Here is a 16,259-nt window from a genome sequence, read left to right as displayed (position 1 = left end):
GTTTATTGTAACAAAGCGACGTTTCGTAGTGATACAAGAGACAGAAATCTGTTGCGTAACCTCTGATTGGTTGATATAAAGAACCAGAGACAAACTCACATTTTTGAACCAATCACAAATTGAAAGAGCTTTGTTGACGTCGCTATCGCGTCACATTCTTCTACAATTTTCAAGATCACATAAACAAATAGAAGATTTTTTATTTCATTAAAATATAACTTATTGCTCAAACTAACTTTGAAAAAAAAATGAATCTTTTATTAGTTGTATTGTGTTAAAACCATTAATTAATCAGTTAATATACTACTCCATCGATGTGAGTATAGCCTGTGCAAAAAATATTTTTAACTTCCTTCCGCTTTCCTAATAGCGGTAAATTCAAACTAGCACGTAAAACATTTTTTTCGTGTGGTTGAATTATAAACTAGATATCTACGACCTGAATAGATATAAAGCAAGTTAAATAGGTAAGATATAAATGTAGAATACCAACATGTCTATAGTTGCTTATTTTAGCTTATGTGTAGCTAGGTTTACTTCGATAGATTAATTGGCAAACATTTAGCAGTTTCGTGTCTCCCGGGAACTTCATTGTTCATCCACGCTAAAAACTAGCCTTATAGCCTTCTTTGTTAAATAGGTTATTTAGCACTGAAATAACTTCAAATCGTACCAGCAGTTCCTGAGATTATCGCTTTCAGTCCAAGTATATGTGCTGGTAATACATTTTTGATGAACTTTGATGTAATGAATGATGGGTTGCATGTTTTTTTACCACATAACGCGCAATTCCCTGGACAATTAACTCGTACGTAGTATTTAATGTATTTGAGATGAAAGTGTATAAAGGTTAAATAAAACATGAGTTACAAGCATATTATATATTTTTTTATAATAATTAAGAATAAATTCTTACATCACGAGTTATAAAATAAATACATTTATTGCCTTAAATTAAGTCCAAAAGTACTCTGTACAATTATTGTTAGCGATGTACAAACGAGAACGACAAGTAAAAAATATCCAAAAACAAAAAAATAAAATTAAAAAGGGCCTTATCGTGAATCAGTAAAGTTTCCACAATTCTCCGTGTGACAAATCTACGAACAACTTAACAAATTGTGTCAGAATCACAACCAATAGTTTGCATCTTAATTTCATCTCTTATCAATATTACACAAACTATTTTTATATCATTGCTCTTCGCTTATTACTAAAACAAGAACCATTCTTTACCTTATATTATAATTACAATTAAATTAAGACTATCTAATTGCTAGCGGGTGTTTCTTACTGGACTGTTGTGCTGTTTCTCACATTACTCCATGCCCTTTGTAATCTCGAGATCTAGAGCTGAGTGCAGACTGTGCTACATTGAGCTTACACCGCGGCTTATAAATCTTTATAATAATTTCGTTGGAACGCGCTTCGTGTGTCCGAGACTATTTATTCGACGTGTTACGTCACCCAACGATACTTGGCAATTGGCACAAAGCAGTAAATGAGATCACGGGAGTACTGGACTAGTATCGTTATGATGCTCAAATTTAGCTTAGACCTTACGTTGGACACATTCGCCATGTCCCAAATGTAACTCATTATTCCCCGAGTGATTGCAACTACATTAAAAACCGATTAACATATCGCTGGCATAGATAATTTGACACAGTTCTAGACCTATTCAAATAAAATGGAGATCATAATTTGCGCGATTTTGTCAACACTACGATGTATTTCGATGCCGATATTATTTATAACACGTCTTTTTTAACTGTTTGATACTATTTTAAACGTGAAGCTAATTTGGGTGATCATTTGTGCTACACAAATTAGCTGGCCACGTTTAGAAATATGTAAGATGTGAGTTGGGGATTTAGTTTATTAGAGTGAGAGTAGTGACGATGTGCATGATTCAGTATTAGTGTGGAGTAGTGCAGTCTGCACGCAGGTCCGCTGTGTGATCGCTCATCGCTCCGCATCCGCCGGGGTTCATTGCTTTATAAACAAGGCATTACTTAACCAAGGCCACTGTGTCAACCACAATGTGCGACTACTAGCCTAGCATATTAATATGCCCTATGTACTATGATTAAAACAAAAACTGTTGCGATCAGATAATCTTGGCATTGTTCATACAGAATTACAGACGATAATAAATTAAATAAGACGGTTAAAAATATCACGAAATTAAATTCATGTGGCAAATAATATGGCATCAGATTTTAAGTACTTTTAATTATTAAAAGTAAAGACTACTAGCACTTGTTTTTTGCAAGTTTTATCTTTAAGTAGAGTATAAAACGATAATGATATACTCGACACAAGCGGTATTGTTATATTAAGAGCCTAGTAAAGGTATTGGAAGACAGAAAAAACATTGCTATTCAGATCAAATGAAACAGTTAAAAAAACTGATTAATTTTCAATTTCTACTGACCGTTAAGCCAAATAATTATAATAAACCAATTTCACTAATTAGATTAATTAATATAAAACTAAAATGGACAAAACATATAAAATTATGTACTTCTGTGTTATTAAAGTAACCAAAGTGCGGATTCAATAGTTTTAAGATTACATTTTAACACAGGGTCGGGCTCCATTAATTTCAAAATTGACTAGATATCTGTGTGCATAGGAATCATATATAAAAAATAGCTAAGTAAAGGAACCGATACACTGAAATTCTGGCATGTCTGTGTAAAAAACCATCTAAAACTAATTTATTGCCATAAGCAAAAAATTACGTCTAAAACTGTACTTTAAATTATGTAGAGTACACAATAACACGTCTAAATTTTGTACAATTTGTACAAACGCATCTGCATTCACTAACATAAAATTCATGCTCAGTCAAGAAACCTAGAATAATGACCTAAAACGAAACCGATACGCTACAATAAACATAATAAAATTAGTTAGAAAAACTTCACAACATCGAAAAATCTCACAATAATACGCGGACTAACGAAAATCACTAACAAAATATTTGATCTCTCATTTCACTGGTGTACAATTTATTAAGTACGGTCGCGTCGCTCGCCGCCGCCGAACACAAACTACCACCGATCAGTCTGCAATACAAAAGAACGACAGTCGCGGGGCATCACTTGGACGGCTGGTAGGGCGGGTAGGCCTGGTGCGGCTGCGCGGCGCGGGACCCCGTCGCGTACAGCTGCTGCTGGAAGTTGTGGAACTGCGCCGCGTACGTGGGGTCCGCCGTCGACGGCACCGCGAAGCCCTGCCCCTTGAAGCCCGGCCCCGGGCCGCCCATGGACGGCGGCAGCGGCTGCGCCGAGCCCATGCGCACGTTGCCGGGGCCCATGCCGCCCTTGACGCCGCGGAAGCCGGGCCCGCACATGGGGTTGGGCGGCGGCGCGCCGAAGGGGTCGGGCAGCTTGGGCGGCGAGTTGAAGCCGGCGGGGTAGTGGTGCGGCATGCGCAGCATGGCGGGCGCCCGCATGACGCCGCGCATGCCGCCCTCCATGTCCATGCCGCGCGGGAAGTACGCCACGCCGCCCTTGCCCTCCATCTGCATCTGCGGGTTGGTGACGCGCTGCAGGAAGTCCAGGCTGGGCGGCCCGCGCGGGCCCGAGTTGCACGCCATCTGCGGCCGCGTGGGCAGGTACTGGATGGTGTTCGGCGCGCTCGCCTTCACCTGCACGTTGGCGCCGTTGAACGGCGGCATCTTGCCGGCGCCGCCCATCCGCGGGCCCATCATACCGGCGTCGGGGCCCATCGGTCCCATAGGTCCGCCCATGGGGCCACCACCCATTTTCGGACTAAGATTCATGTCTGGTGGGAAGTCACCGCCGCCCATCATTCCCTCCATGGGTCCTCCCATTCCTGGTCCTCCCATGTTGTCCATATGGCATCCTGTGGGAAGGTAAATAGTTGTATTATCATCTTGTACATGATGTACATGTACCATGAAGTACTCGCTTTTTTGCTTGCAATAAATAGACTTACCTAAATCATTCATCATCATATGTGGATGTCCATGCGGATGCATTGAGTGATGGTGCTGCATGTGGTGTGGGCCCGAGCCGAAGGGGCCCATGTTGCCGCCGTTGGGACCCATGGGCCCACCGGGCCCCGGGCCGCCGCCGCCCACCGTGTTTGTGAGCTGCTGCGACATCTGTGCGAGCGAGGAGATGGGGTCGAAGGAAGACGTGGATGTCATGGGCCCGTTGGGGCCCTGGTTGGGGTTAATGGGAATGTTGTCTGGCCTGTTCATACTGCACGGACCGGGGAAGGGTCCGGGAAGACTCGTGCTATTTGGCCCACCAGAAAGTGTCGTCTGTCAAGAAAAAAATGTAATTGTTTAGAAAATGAAAATGCATCAAAACGTTACAAAATCTAAAAAAAAACATCTACAGCGTATGTTTCAAACCAAAATTCATTAGGCAATCTTACATAAGGCTACTACCTGACATTCTTACTCCATATAACAACTGACCTCATTATTCCCAGCCATGGAGTCATCCATGGTCTGGCTGGGCGTTGTGGGCGGCGCACTGGACGCCACGCTGCAGCTGCTCTTGCTACCACACGACGACGCCGACGACGCTGGTGCGTAAGGACCTTGGCTCAAGCTTGAAGAGTCACGCTGGGGGGTTTTTGACGCACTGTCCTGACTCGATCTGTTCGATTGCGGTGATGGCCGGGATTTCTCGTCTGGAAATTGATTTGTGGATTAGTTTAAGTGGTTTGATATTTGTCATGTGCTGATGTTCCATTGTCTATGGTTAATATTCTAGTCTGGATCATTGTTCGGCGGTTTCACCCACGTCTCGGGTAAACTTCTTCCTAAACCCGTATAAAATATAGCTTACGTTCACCGAGTATAATGTAGTTTCCCAACAGTGAAAAGGTTTATCAAGACGCCTATACGCCTAAAAGTTTCCTGTTTATTATATTAGTAGTAGTTTGCAATAAACAAATAAATAAATAAATAGTAAATAAAAACTGTTGCGTTAAAAGTTGATACATTGCTTATGTATGTCTTACATAAGATTTGCTAAACATAAGTCTTGACACTACATCGTTGTGACCTATTTTCCACAGGTTGCGTCGTCAGAATTGGATGAAGGAACCTTAGTGTAGATAAATAGGAATATTAGTGTAGATAAGCTTCTTACCCTGACACTTGGTGTTGGCAGCCGAGGTGGGTGTCTGCGGGTTGTTGAAGCCGGGGCTCTGCTCCAGCGAGAAGCGGCCGGCGCGGGCCTCCGACAGCGACCCGTGCGGCTCCGGGGTGCCCGGCATCATACTGTGTAATTGTCACATTTTTGTTATTATTTTTGACATATTCTGGAGTGTTTTAAGACTTTGAATTTAATGGCAAATGGTAGGCCTTCTAACAACCAACCTAACCAAGGCGTGTCGGTAACCCAGCTAAGTGGGTTGAGGAGGTCCGATAGGTAGTAGTCCTTGTAAAACACTGGTACTCAAAAGTATCCAGTGAGACTCGAAGCTGACCCCTTTACAATTAGGAAAAGACTAGGTAGATGATGGTAGGAAAACTAGTTGTGGCCAAAAGTATACCCTTTCTTTTCTTTTGGTTCATGTAAGTCGGTTTTGTATTTAGTAAACAGTTGATTTGCATTCCATAATATAATTTTAAACTTAGCTGAAGTATTGTTAAAAATAAATATTGGTACATACCCGGCAGGTGATTTCTGATTAGAATTAGATTGCGGCGTCTGCCCTCCACTGTTTGACGGCGGCCCGTTGTCTTTTAACGATGTGTTTGGCTGTTTCTGTATCGTTAACTCTTGACCTGCCATAGACAACCAATCATTATACTACAGCCACAAACATACAAACAAATGTACCGGACGAACAATGTAGAATGAAAGATCAAATTAGCCATAGAGTATGAAAGTACGTTATGTTAGCACATTTTCACCAACCACCACCAAAATGAATACAATATATAAATTAAAGGAAACACACACACAAATACTACTATGAAACACATGATACGATCAAAAAACATTCATAAGGCAGTTACATGATTTATAACCATTTTCCTTTTTTTATACATGCTGTAGAAAAAAAATGGGTCCATTGTGGCCTACATTCTCATAAATTATGTAACTGCCTTTATAATAATGAAATGAAGCAAAACTTGTAAAATGACCAAACTTTCTAGTTTAGAAAGAAGTTTCGTTATCTTACAGCATGGAGAAAACATTTAAAAGCAAAATAAAATGCAGTCTTAATTAGACTCTGACAGAAATAATACAACGCAGTTATTGAAAAAAACCTGGGGTTACACTCGAAATTGGTTATACTTACTTTGACCTACAATTTAATAACTTTAATGGGAGATTTGAATCAGTTTCTTGGGATATTTAGTAAGTGTGACCCCAAGTTTTAAGCATTCGATTATTTCTGTGGTCATCCAATCAAGTTACCTTCGAACTGGTTGAGATACGATATTTGCTGCGGTGACGGCACGGGCATCAAACTGGGTTCCTTGCCGTGCGAGTTACCCTGTTGGTTCTTCTGCTGTTGCGCCGCCAAACATTGGAGAGTACGCACAAACACCCCTTCGTCCAGCTTCTCTAGTATTTCTTATGTGGCCAATATTTGTTCCAACATTTTGGTCCAATTTTCAATTAAGAGCCACGCACGTAAGGATGTCAGAGGTGTATTCCGGATTTTTGAACGTTTTTTATTGTTATTTCGTTGTTATTTCATCACACGGTGGGATTTCAAGCGTCAAGCGTTTTGCGGGGGAGGGGAGGGAAAACAAAAAATACGCATTACAACTACAGAAAAACAAAAAAAAATAAGAAAAATACGTGTCACGCCTGTTGGGTGAACGTAGCAAAAATAAAATCTGTCGTGGTTGGGAAAATGTCTAACACAGATAAAAAATATGAGCATGCTTCTACTACTTCTATGGCTTGATATTATGTAGGTATATTTACTTTTTCATGCGACATTTGAGACTTACCATTGACTATGAACTCAAAGGAGAATATTTGACTTTTAACCCCCTTTCAAATTACAAACTCCTGCGCACAATTATCCTTTGAATTCATTTTTGCTAACATTTAAAGTCGTTAATATAAAGTGAGTTGTTGAGTACCGACCTGGGGCGTCGTTCTTAGGCCCGGGCTTGCAATGCGCGGGACTGTTGAGGCCTGAGCCAGCGCGGGAGGCCTCGGCCGACATTGGCATCTGTACGGAACCGTGGCCTGGGGACTGCGTGGCTGCTGACCGGGAGTAACGGTCATCTAGACAACACATGACAGTTTTACGTTTGTATTTATTTTACAATGCAGGTTATATATGTATAATTTATTTATAATTAAGGCGCATTTATCGCTTTGGGGTAACCTGTAATGGTAAATGTATGTAGATAAATAAATAAATATACGAATACACCACTGGTCCGATTTGAAAAAATAGTTCCCACCGAACGCGGATAAGAGGAAATTTGTGATGATGCATGTATGTACACAAAAATTGAGTTTTGGATAAAACTTGTCATTGGTGGGTCAACACTTAATCATAGTAGATATAGGATCTTAAAAAATATGTGACAAACTTTCTGCTAAGGAGTAACCGTTAAAACTCCGTTGCTAAATATAATGCTAACTAAACTTACCTATAGGCACAGAGGCGGAACGGTGTAAGGGCGAAGTCCCGTAAGGCGGAGGTGGGAGGCACCCGCCCCTCTCGGAACACGGTGACTTTACTTGTGTGCCTGCAAATATTCCAACAATTAATGGGTAAGAATTCACTGTATTTAATTCATTGTATAACATTTTATGGAGCCTTTACCAACAATATTGAGCTCGGTTTCTAGTGAAAGAGGGCGCAGCTGCTACTGAGTACCTGTGTTTTACATACAGATACTTCCTCAACCCAGTTCCTAGACAGGTTACTTCTTGCTAAGCCCATCATAACCCATAACAACTGCCAAAAAGGTCAGCCGGAAACATAACGAATATTTCGAAACTGGACAACTCAATACATACCTCTTAGTAAGATTGGTTATTCGGCTTATAACAATCGATAAAGACTACCAAAGATGTTCAGATGTCAGCTGAGACTTGAACATTTCTTTCGAAACACGGAATAGTTTTAATTATAACAAAAATACATACTCATATCATTATCCATAGACTTGGGGTCGTCGAAGAACTGATGGTGTATCTTCTGCCAGTCGATGTCCGCTGAGGCGGGGCTCTTGGGACTGCGCAGCCCCGCCTTGTGCACCCCCGGGCCCAACCCGCCGGGGTCGCCTGGGCCCATCTGTGTGGGTGGAAGAATTTATGGTTATGTGGTATGAATGTAAAGTATGTATATTGAGATTTGTATGTATTTACTAGTGTAAGTTTTTTTAGTTTACAATGTTATGTAGAAAATATCAAAAAATCGAATGAATAGCCGAAGCTTAGGACTTCTGCGAGTTTATTGTCTATGTATAATCATAGACAAAGATAATAATCAAAACGCCAAAAATCATTATTTCCCACAGACGTCCTTTTTCCTATCAAGTGAGAGTACTCAATGGATTGGAATTGGAAATCAATGGTTGAAACCAATGTTCAGTACTGAACTCCCACGGCAGAAATGAAATACATGAAGTTAGCAAACCTAGTTTCAGTATTCTCAAATCTGTCTTACTTATGTAAATAACAAATTGAAACTCACGTTTCTCCCACGTCCATACTCGTCGCACATAGGTCCGTTGACGGGCATCCCATGGTGTTCTGGTCCGCAGTCGCCATGGACCATCCCTCCCATCATACCGCCGTCCATCATGATACCACCTGCAAGTCGCGGCACTTTGTACCATCCAATATGTTGTAGAAACTGGTCGGGTATTGTGGTGGCATGCGATTTTTCTTTCATATATTATAAAGAGGTATAGTGTGTGTGTTTTTGATGTTGTAGATCTACTGAACTGGTAATTTCTGGATGTACCGAAATGATTTTGAATTATTTTTTAGCAAAAGGGAGCCAAGGTATTTGTGAATGTCCAATTAATATTATAAACGAGGTTAAGTGTGTCAGTTTCTGGGGTAATCTCTGGATCTACTGAACCTCTTTTTAAAAATTCTTGTAAGCACCGATAGAAAACCAAGTTCATTTTGAATGTCGTAGGTGTATTTTATCTGTGTACGTGAAATATTTATCTCAAGACTCATGGAAAATCGCGGGAAGCAGCTAGTGTAACAGTTCTCTCAGACACTTCAGAAATTGTCAGAAGATCGTGAAGAATATTTTTACGACAAATTCTTAGTTGCATGCAAAAACGGATAGTTTGTCGGCGTTGTAAAACCAATGTATGTTGGACCAAACCTCCACCACCTTTACACCAGTTTTTGATAAAAGAACACACTAAAGAATGTTTCTTACCGTTCATCGCGTTGAGATTAGGTCCCGGCATCATTCTAGGTCCCATATGTGGTCCTCCCATCATACACGGTTTAGGCCCTCCCATACCTCCCATGGGGTTTGGCATTCGCTAGAATATAACGAATAATTCATGAGAATATTGTATTTTAACATTAATATAAATTAAGAACTAAGAATGTTAGTTCAACTTACCCCCATCGGTCCTCCGCACCCCCTTCCCATATGCATATCTGTACACATCCCAGTCTTCATATCTGGACCTCCACAGGGACCCCTGATGCCTTTCATTCCGCAGGGGCCCATCGGACCCATCGGCCCATTAGGTCCCATACCCGACATCATCGGCCCGTTTGGCCCCATCATACCGTTAGGGCCCATAGACCCGTGCCCACCCATTCCCATACCACCCGGGCCACCCATACCTCCCATCGGCCCACCCATAGGCCCATTCGGACCCATGGGACCCCCAGGGCCCATTGGACCGCCCATAGGACCGTTGGGTCCCATCGGGCCGGACATTGTGCAACTCGGACCTGAGTTCATGCTGTTTGACATGGAAACCATAGGACCATTAGGGCCAGACCCCATGGGGCCATTTGGACCCATTGACATAGGGGGGAATGGTGACATGTTCATGTTTGCACTAGAGTTGGGTGGGTTGATGTCGTTGGGGGCTTGGGAACCATCGCCGGGGCCCTGGTTGGGGTTGTTGCCCCCACTTTCTGGGAATAACATCTGTTGCATTTTGCGTATTGTGGCTAGTTGTTCCTCGCGGTGAGCTCGCTGTTGCGGAGTTAAGTTCTCATCTGGTATTTTCACTCCTGCGTGAAGGTATTTACATTATAATACTCGCAGATAAAGGGTTTTGCGTCATAATATATGTACGTCAGATAAATGACGCGAACACATAATTTTTGCATACAAATTCATGACTAACATTGTAGTAATAAAAACTGCATAAAATCAAAGATGCGATAAGATATTAGCAATGCAATGGACGCAAGTTGATGCAATTTAATTTTGTTCTAAGTAAAATAATATATTGAGATTGAAGTCAAGAGCGTAATAACAGAAATTCTTTATCAATATGACCTTACAGAATAAAATGATTTCAGGTTTATAAGGCTTAGTTGCCTAGCAAAACTATCTAATGAAAACTATCTTTTAACAAATGTATTTGAGAAGCTGTATATGTGTATGTCATATTATATGCGTCCTATGCACAATAAAACGATTTTTTTTCTTTCTATATCACCTATATATAGCCTTTTTGTTAATCTAATTTCATTTTCAACAGTCAATATCTAATAGAATGAGTATTACCTTTAGGCCCAGTCTGGCAGGGTTGATCAGGCCCAGAGTCGGATGAGGCCTGACTCGTGGGCGCATCTTGAGGCGTGGGCCCCGCTTCTGAACAAGCGGGCAACGAACCCGGACCATTTGCCATACCATTTGACATTACAGAGGGGTTTTTCTGCAAATATGAAAACACGTCATTAAAAAACGATACTTGTGAATAACATGAAATTTTTAATATGGGGGAAATAAACTTACGGTGTCCCAGGGCATTTCACCATCAGCACCGAGGCCGTCCATGACACCACAGGACGGGGTGCCCCCTGGAAACCCATCCATCGGTCCCATGCCTGGTCCCATTTGACCCATCTGTCCCGGTCCACCTTTCATCATCATCATTTGACCGCCCGGCCCACCCATCCTGTTGGGGCCCATCATATTAGGCCCCATATGTCCCATACCGCCGTGTCCCATCGGACCCATGTTGGGACCCATGGGCCCGCCCATCATGTGTCCCATTTGATTAGGCCCTCCCATCATGTTAGGCCCGCCTCGCATGCCTCCCCTTGTTTTGGCCATCGCGAGATTGTTGAGCCACTGTGCTGGACTTTGTTTGTTGAACTGGCCCATTTTTAGGGGGTGTTTCTGTAGGGAAAATTAATAACTTCTTAGTACATTTTCTGAATTACAGTATATAAGTCTTTGATGAATGAAATTACCTCAAGATATTTCTTAGTGCCTGGTTGCGCGCAATGATACGCTATGATGGAGTGGTGTTGTCCTGATATCACGGATTCTGCGCCTTTGTTAGCCAATAGCGTCGAGAACACGAAGATTTGACTTTGCTGCTGGGAAAACATCCAGTATTTAATATAACTTCAGTTTTGAAAGAATTAAGAATCGAAAAATTACTAGAATTTATTTCAGAAAAAATGGTTGACTAATGGTTATTAATGACTATTTTACTAAGCTATGTAGTTACCTCCATACTGCCAGCTTGCTTGCTGATGACGTTTGAGGGTAGTGTCTGCGCCTCGCTTGCAGACATGGAGCCCATCGGGCCCCCGGGTCCCATTGGGCCCCCTCCACCTCCCATACGACATGACCCCATATTCTCTGGACCACCGTTGGGGTTGCGACAATTTTGATTTTGATCCTGTAGGTGAGACAAATAACGATTATAGTTGTTGAATATTTCACCAGAATATAAAAAAATATTCAATCTTCCTATTTATTTTTATACAGTTTTAACTAGGTCAAACAGTTTATTCTTACCTGAAGATTACTTGTTGGGCCCCTTAAACCTGTTTGTGGATCCAATATATCATTTGAGTCTGAAGAAAGTCGCTCCGATTTTAATGATCCAGGACCGCCCAATTCACAGGAAGGAGATTTTGTGGGGTCACCTGTAACAAAACCTTTATTTCATCATACTTTCAAGGTTATTTTCATCTTTTTATAACGTTGCTAATACATTTTTTCAATTAAGCTTAAAGAATACAATTTGCGATTCTAAAGAGAAAAACTGGCTAAATCTCCATAAAACTGACAGTTTTGTTTACACAAATAGACTGACTTAAATAAGGCCGTTATAGAGAAGGTCTCACCGTCACTGTCCATAAGGCCGTCGATCTCTGTCTTGATGCCGTCGACGCCGAGGTCGGCTGTGGAGTCTTCGCCCCCGGACTGACTGTGGGGCTCCAACTTGACCCTGTGCGGGGGCTCGTCGGGCTCCTTTTTCAACGCCGCTGGAGTAGGCAGCGACGCTGACGGCGGGCGGGACCCATGTCCTAAACACCAATAAACATACGACTTAGGTGTTGCGGTCACTAAGCTACCATAACATACGAATATTTTGATATTTAGAAGTATCAAACACTTCACAAAGTCCAACAACCTATTATTACAACAGAATTCGTTGTTGTAAAATTGGTTTTATTATTATCAATAAACAGTTTCAATTAATTTAACGTCCTTTCCTCAAAAAAGTCGAAGATTAACTTAGTTCTAAACATTAGTCTCCAGCCAGTTTCATTCATTGAATACTAATTGTGTTGGAGCACAATAAAAATCATTAAACTATGTTAAATTATTGAATGAATTTGTAAAAATTACGAGTTATCTACGACAAACGCGATGCCGCGAGCTAATGAATGCGTTATATCTGTGAAAAGCAACGATTTACGATTTTATAGTATATCTAGATTGCTAATGATGTGAGATAAACAATGACTCGAGCGGGTAATAAATGAGATGAATCAATTACATGCATAGTTGTGCATAGGCTTTCACCATGCTTTAATTATTTTCGTAAAAGTCGTAAATATTTCTTTGTGGTTCTTATGCTGAACAAAATAAGACATAGATTCAAGATATAATAATTTTGCAAAATGTTAATGTTATCGAATTCTAATAAATTGCTGAAAATAAAAGTAATGCCATTTTATTATTTGAGTTTGTTTGCATTTAAGGAAGTGGAATTAAATACAGAATTTAATGTAAATATAATAGGAAGTGCATTATTATTTATTTAATTCTATTTCTACTTGTTGAGATAATGATAGAGATGTGATTTTCCTCTATAATACTTCACAGTTATTTTATACATTTTGTAACACAGAAAAATTATTATCTAAATCAATAAAATATCACATTCTTACTGTGTTATTGTAATACTTGTAACAACAGCAATATTGATGAGCATAGCTAATTAGTTGTATGGAATAGGCTTTGATTTGGTTCTCTGCCAACAATAACACAAATTATGGTGTTCTATCTGAACCAAACCAATTATGTGCTAATATTAATCTTCAGCTATCTTTGATTTAAAAATATTGTGATGATGATTCTATATTTTTACTAGGTAAACAAATATTTAATGTTGTATTCAATTAAATACATTTTTATAATGTGCTTGAAGTATTTCCCTTGTGGTATGAGTTTAATGGATGAAAGCAATATATCCTAACTTTATATTACTTATTTGTTTATTTATTCATTGTAGATACTTGAATGATTCCTGATGACCATTTAACCATAGAAGACAATGAGCTACATTTTATCCAGGTGCCTCGATGAAACAGCGATGAAAATGAGAATAAGTTAAATTCTAATGGCTTACCGGGCTCAGCTGGATCGCTGGGCTCGTCCTTGAGGCGGGCGCCTCCGCCCTTCTCCTTCTCCTTGATCATACCCCTGCGTGCCTTCGCCAACTTGACTGCGCACACAACATTACCGGCTTTATACACAGGTTATTTTTTATCTAATAATTATGGCATTTACCTTATATAATAAGAAAAGTTTTAAAATGAAATAGTCTAGATGCGATTGCTGGATCTATTTGTACCTGGCTGCTTCTACATTGTTTTTGAATTATGAATTTTCAATAAATCTATTTATATGGAGCATATATCTATTTTGAGACACTTATTGGGAGTGACAAATTTTATACTGTTTTTCTTATTTATGAAATTCATTGATAAAATTGTTTATTATTTTATTTAAACTGAAAACATTGGACGAGTGGATAATAAACAAATTCCTGTTTATAATCAAAACCTATACTGATTTATGTAAAAGCGAAAATTCTCCTTGTATCATAGCAATATTGCAAAATAAAAGAAGCCTATTAATTTATGTTTTCTAATAATACTAAAGTAAAAACTTATTTACTTGGAGAAGTCATTTATATGTTTTGCATTCTGACATTGTCTAATTAAGCTAGTATTTGATGTGAGTTTAAGAGCTACTATTTAATATTGTAATATACATAACATAGTGATTAATATAATAGTATGTTACAAGACCTTGATGCTACATACTAGACACAATACCTGTCATGAATAAATTATTAGAATTTAGATAATTTTATGCAATATCATTTTTAATAACAACTTTAAAAACTTAATATAACAAAACATTTTAGTGCATGTTGTTTTGATTGTAAATAAATAAAAAAATCTTTCAATGTACCTGTTTGTCCACTACCGTGATAAATAACACATCTACAGATGATTTACGTATTTAAACACAGTTAAAGTGTTTAGACTGTGCATGGCCAAGGGACAACAGTATTATAAAATTCCATGTGATCCCATGTAAGTGAAATAGTAATGTTGTGCATTTGTATACATACAAAAGTAATCCGCGCCGCGTTTCGTCACGGGCACAATAATTGGCACATGTCCCACAAATCCACAGAACGGCACTTCATTACAAGAATGTCATTATGCTGCACCAAATGATCGAGAGATTATTATAAATAGAGATCACGAAAAACTTTGGCGGTCGGGGGGACGCCGATGGCGCGGACCGACCCCACCGTCACTACCAGGCGCCGAGAAACCCTGATCGTTTCCAGATATTCAATTAAATCGAGAATACACCGCGAATCCCCATAAAAATTCCTGGCTTATTCTCCATACATAAACAATGAGATAGGTCGGGTGTAGACGGGCGCGAGCACACGAAACGCACGTTTACTATGGCCGATTCATTGCCTCGGGAACGCTCTTCGAACGAGATGATACCACGGGAGAAAGCGTCTAACATTATTTTATATCATTCGTGTGATCTAATTAAGGTATAACGATGGGTATGCAGCAAGAAACAAAAAATCGGGATCGCTGACATTTTTGTTTATGGTACATCGACGAGATCCAGAATCCACAAATAGCGAAAGAACGTACACGATTACCGCCTCCCGACGGATTCACTATCACTTGATAACACAAAACACTGTGTTTCTTCACATTTATGTAAGTTTCATCGTCAAAATATACCTGATTTTATTTAATTTCTTTCTATCAGCATTAACACAAATCACCACGCACACACAACACAACATACATATATGTGCACAACACTAGAGCACTGAGCCGATTATCATAATTTATTATCGATTCTGTTTAGTCGAACTCATTCTACTAAGTCGATGTTTTTTGAATAATCGCCGATTATGGTTTTAGTTAATTTGATGATTTCTTTATCTTACCGTTTCACAAGGTTTCAGTAAAAAAAGTAAATTCAATTCAGATTTCTGTTCAATATTTTCGTTAATTTCTAAAAACATTTTTAGAGTCAGTGATATTGGAGAGAATTCTAAAATTAAGAAAACACTGATTTTCTTTTTTGTTTAACGAAATTAAATTAGACATTTATAGAAAATATATGTACCTACAAAAAGGAGTTTATATTTTGATAATTTTATATTTAAAGTAATTGCAGGAGCAATCGATTTTTCGTGTTAAATCTAGTTGATTCACTATTTTGGTAACGCTGGACTTCACTAGTAAGTACAAATAAAAAAAATCGGATACATGTACCAAAGGTAATTCACAGATAATTTATTGCTTTGCTATTTCTCTCCTTATTCTATCCAGCGGCCCAGAAAAGGATGACAATACTTAATTGCTTCTAAAGGGAAGACATTCTTCTACTTTATTTAATTAATCAGTAATATTGCTATGAGAGACGATTTCTAGTTGTAAGAAATCAATATTAACGAATTATTGCTATATTCTCAGGATTGTATTCTGTATTCATTGGGAAGGGAAAATATTCTTAAATTATTATTATGT

The 16,259-nt window shown here is 39.5% G+C and overlaps 1 protein-coding gene across 7 annotated transcripts; it reads right to left on the bottom strand.

Annotated features, from left to right (window-relative positions):
* Nucleotides 1–866: 866 nt before the first annotated feature.
* Nucleotides 867–15,571, bottom strand: LOC110372425 (collagen alpha-1(I) chain). Of its 7 annotated transcripts, none has more exons than XM_049849651.2 (20): nucleotides 15,462–15,571; nucleotides 13,802–13,897; nucleotides 12,288–12,470; nucleotides 11,956–12,086; nucleotides 11,663–11,836; nucleotides 11,400–11,528; nucleotides 10,939–11,325; nucleotides 10,708–10,858; nucleotides 9,577–10,205; nucleotides 9,385–9,493; nucleotides 8,677–8,810; nucleotides 8,127–8,274; nucleotides 7,625–7,723; nucleotides 7,107–7,250; nucleotides 6,423–6,581; nucleotides 5,668–5,782; nucleotides 5,142–5,272; nucleotides 4,460–4,677; nucleotides 3,970–4,300; nucleotides 867–3,876 (listed from the first exon to the last, which is right to left on the bottom strand). In XM_049849651.2, exons 2-20 carry the CDS (start codon nucleotides 13,869–13,871, stop codon nucleotides 3,107–3,109), a joined length of 4,212 nt encoding a protein of 1,403 aa, XP_049705608.2. In that variant the 5' UTR covers nucleotides 13,872–13,897; nucleotides 15,462–15,571; the 3' UTR covers nucleotides 867–3,106. The 7 variants fall into 7 exon arrangements, with proteins under 7 accessions (XP_049705608.2, XP_049705607.2, XP_049705612.2 ...); XM_049849650.2 differs by having other exon boundaries at nucleotides 15,369–15,563; XM_049849655.2 differs by having other exon boundaries at nucleotides 8,677–8,795; nucleotides 15,369–15,563.
* Between the last annotated feature and the right edge of the window lie 688 nt (nucleotides 15,572–16,259).

Source organism: Helicoverpa armigera, chromosome 26 (assembly GCF_030705265.1).
Source record: "Helicoverpa armigera isolate CAAS_96S chromosome 26, ASM3070526v1, whole genome shotgun sequence".
Lineage (NCBI taxonomy): Eukaryota > Metazoa > Arthropoda > Insecta > Lepidoptera > Noctuidae > Helicoverpa > Helicoverpa armigera.
The sequence above is the reverse complement of the archived record's forward strand: the minus strand, read 5'-3'. Positions and strand labels throughout refer to the sequence as shown.

Excerpts from the sequence above, each read along its gene's own strand:
- LOC110372425 (XM_049849651.2), bottom strand. The coding sequence starts at position 13,871 with ATGATCAAGGAGAAGGAGAAGGGCGGAGGCGCCCGCCTCAAGGACGAG. Across the intron at positions 10,859-10,938 it reads GTGAAATGCCCTGGGACACC|AAAAACCCCTCTGTAATGTC; the intron begins GTAAGTTTATTT and ends TCATATTTGCAG. Across the intron at positions 3,877-3,969 it reads TATGATGATGAATGATTTAG|GATGCCATATGGACAACATG; the intron begins GTAAGTCTATTT and ends ACCTTCCCACAG.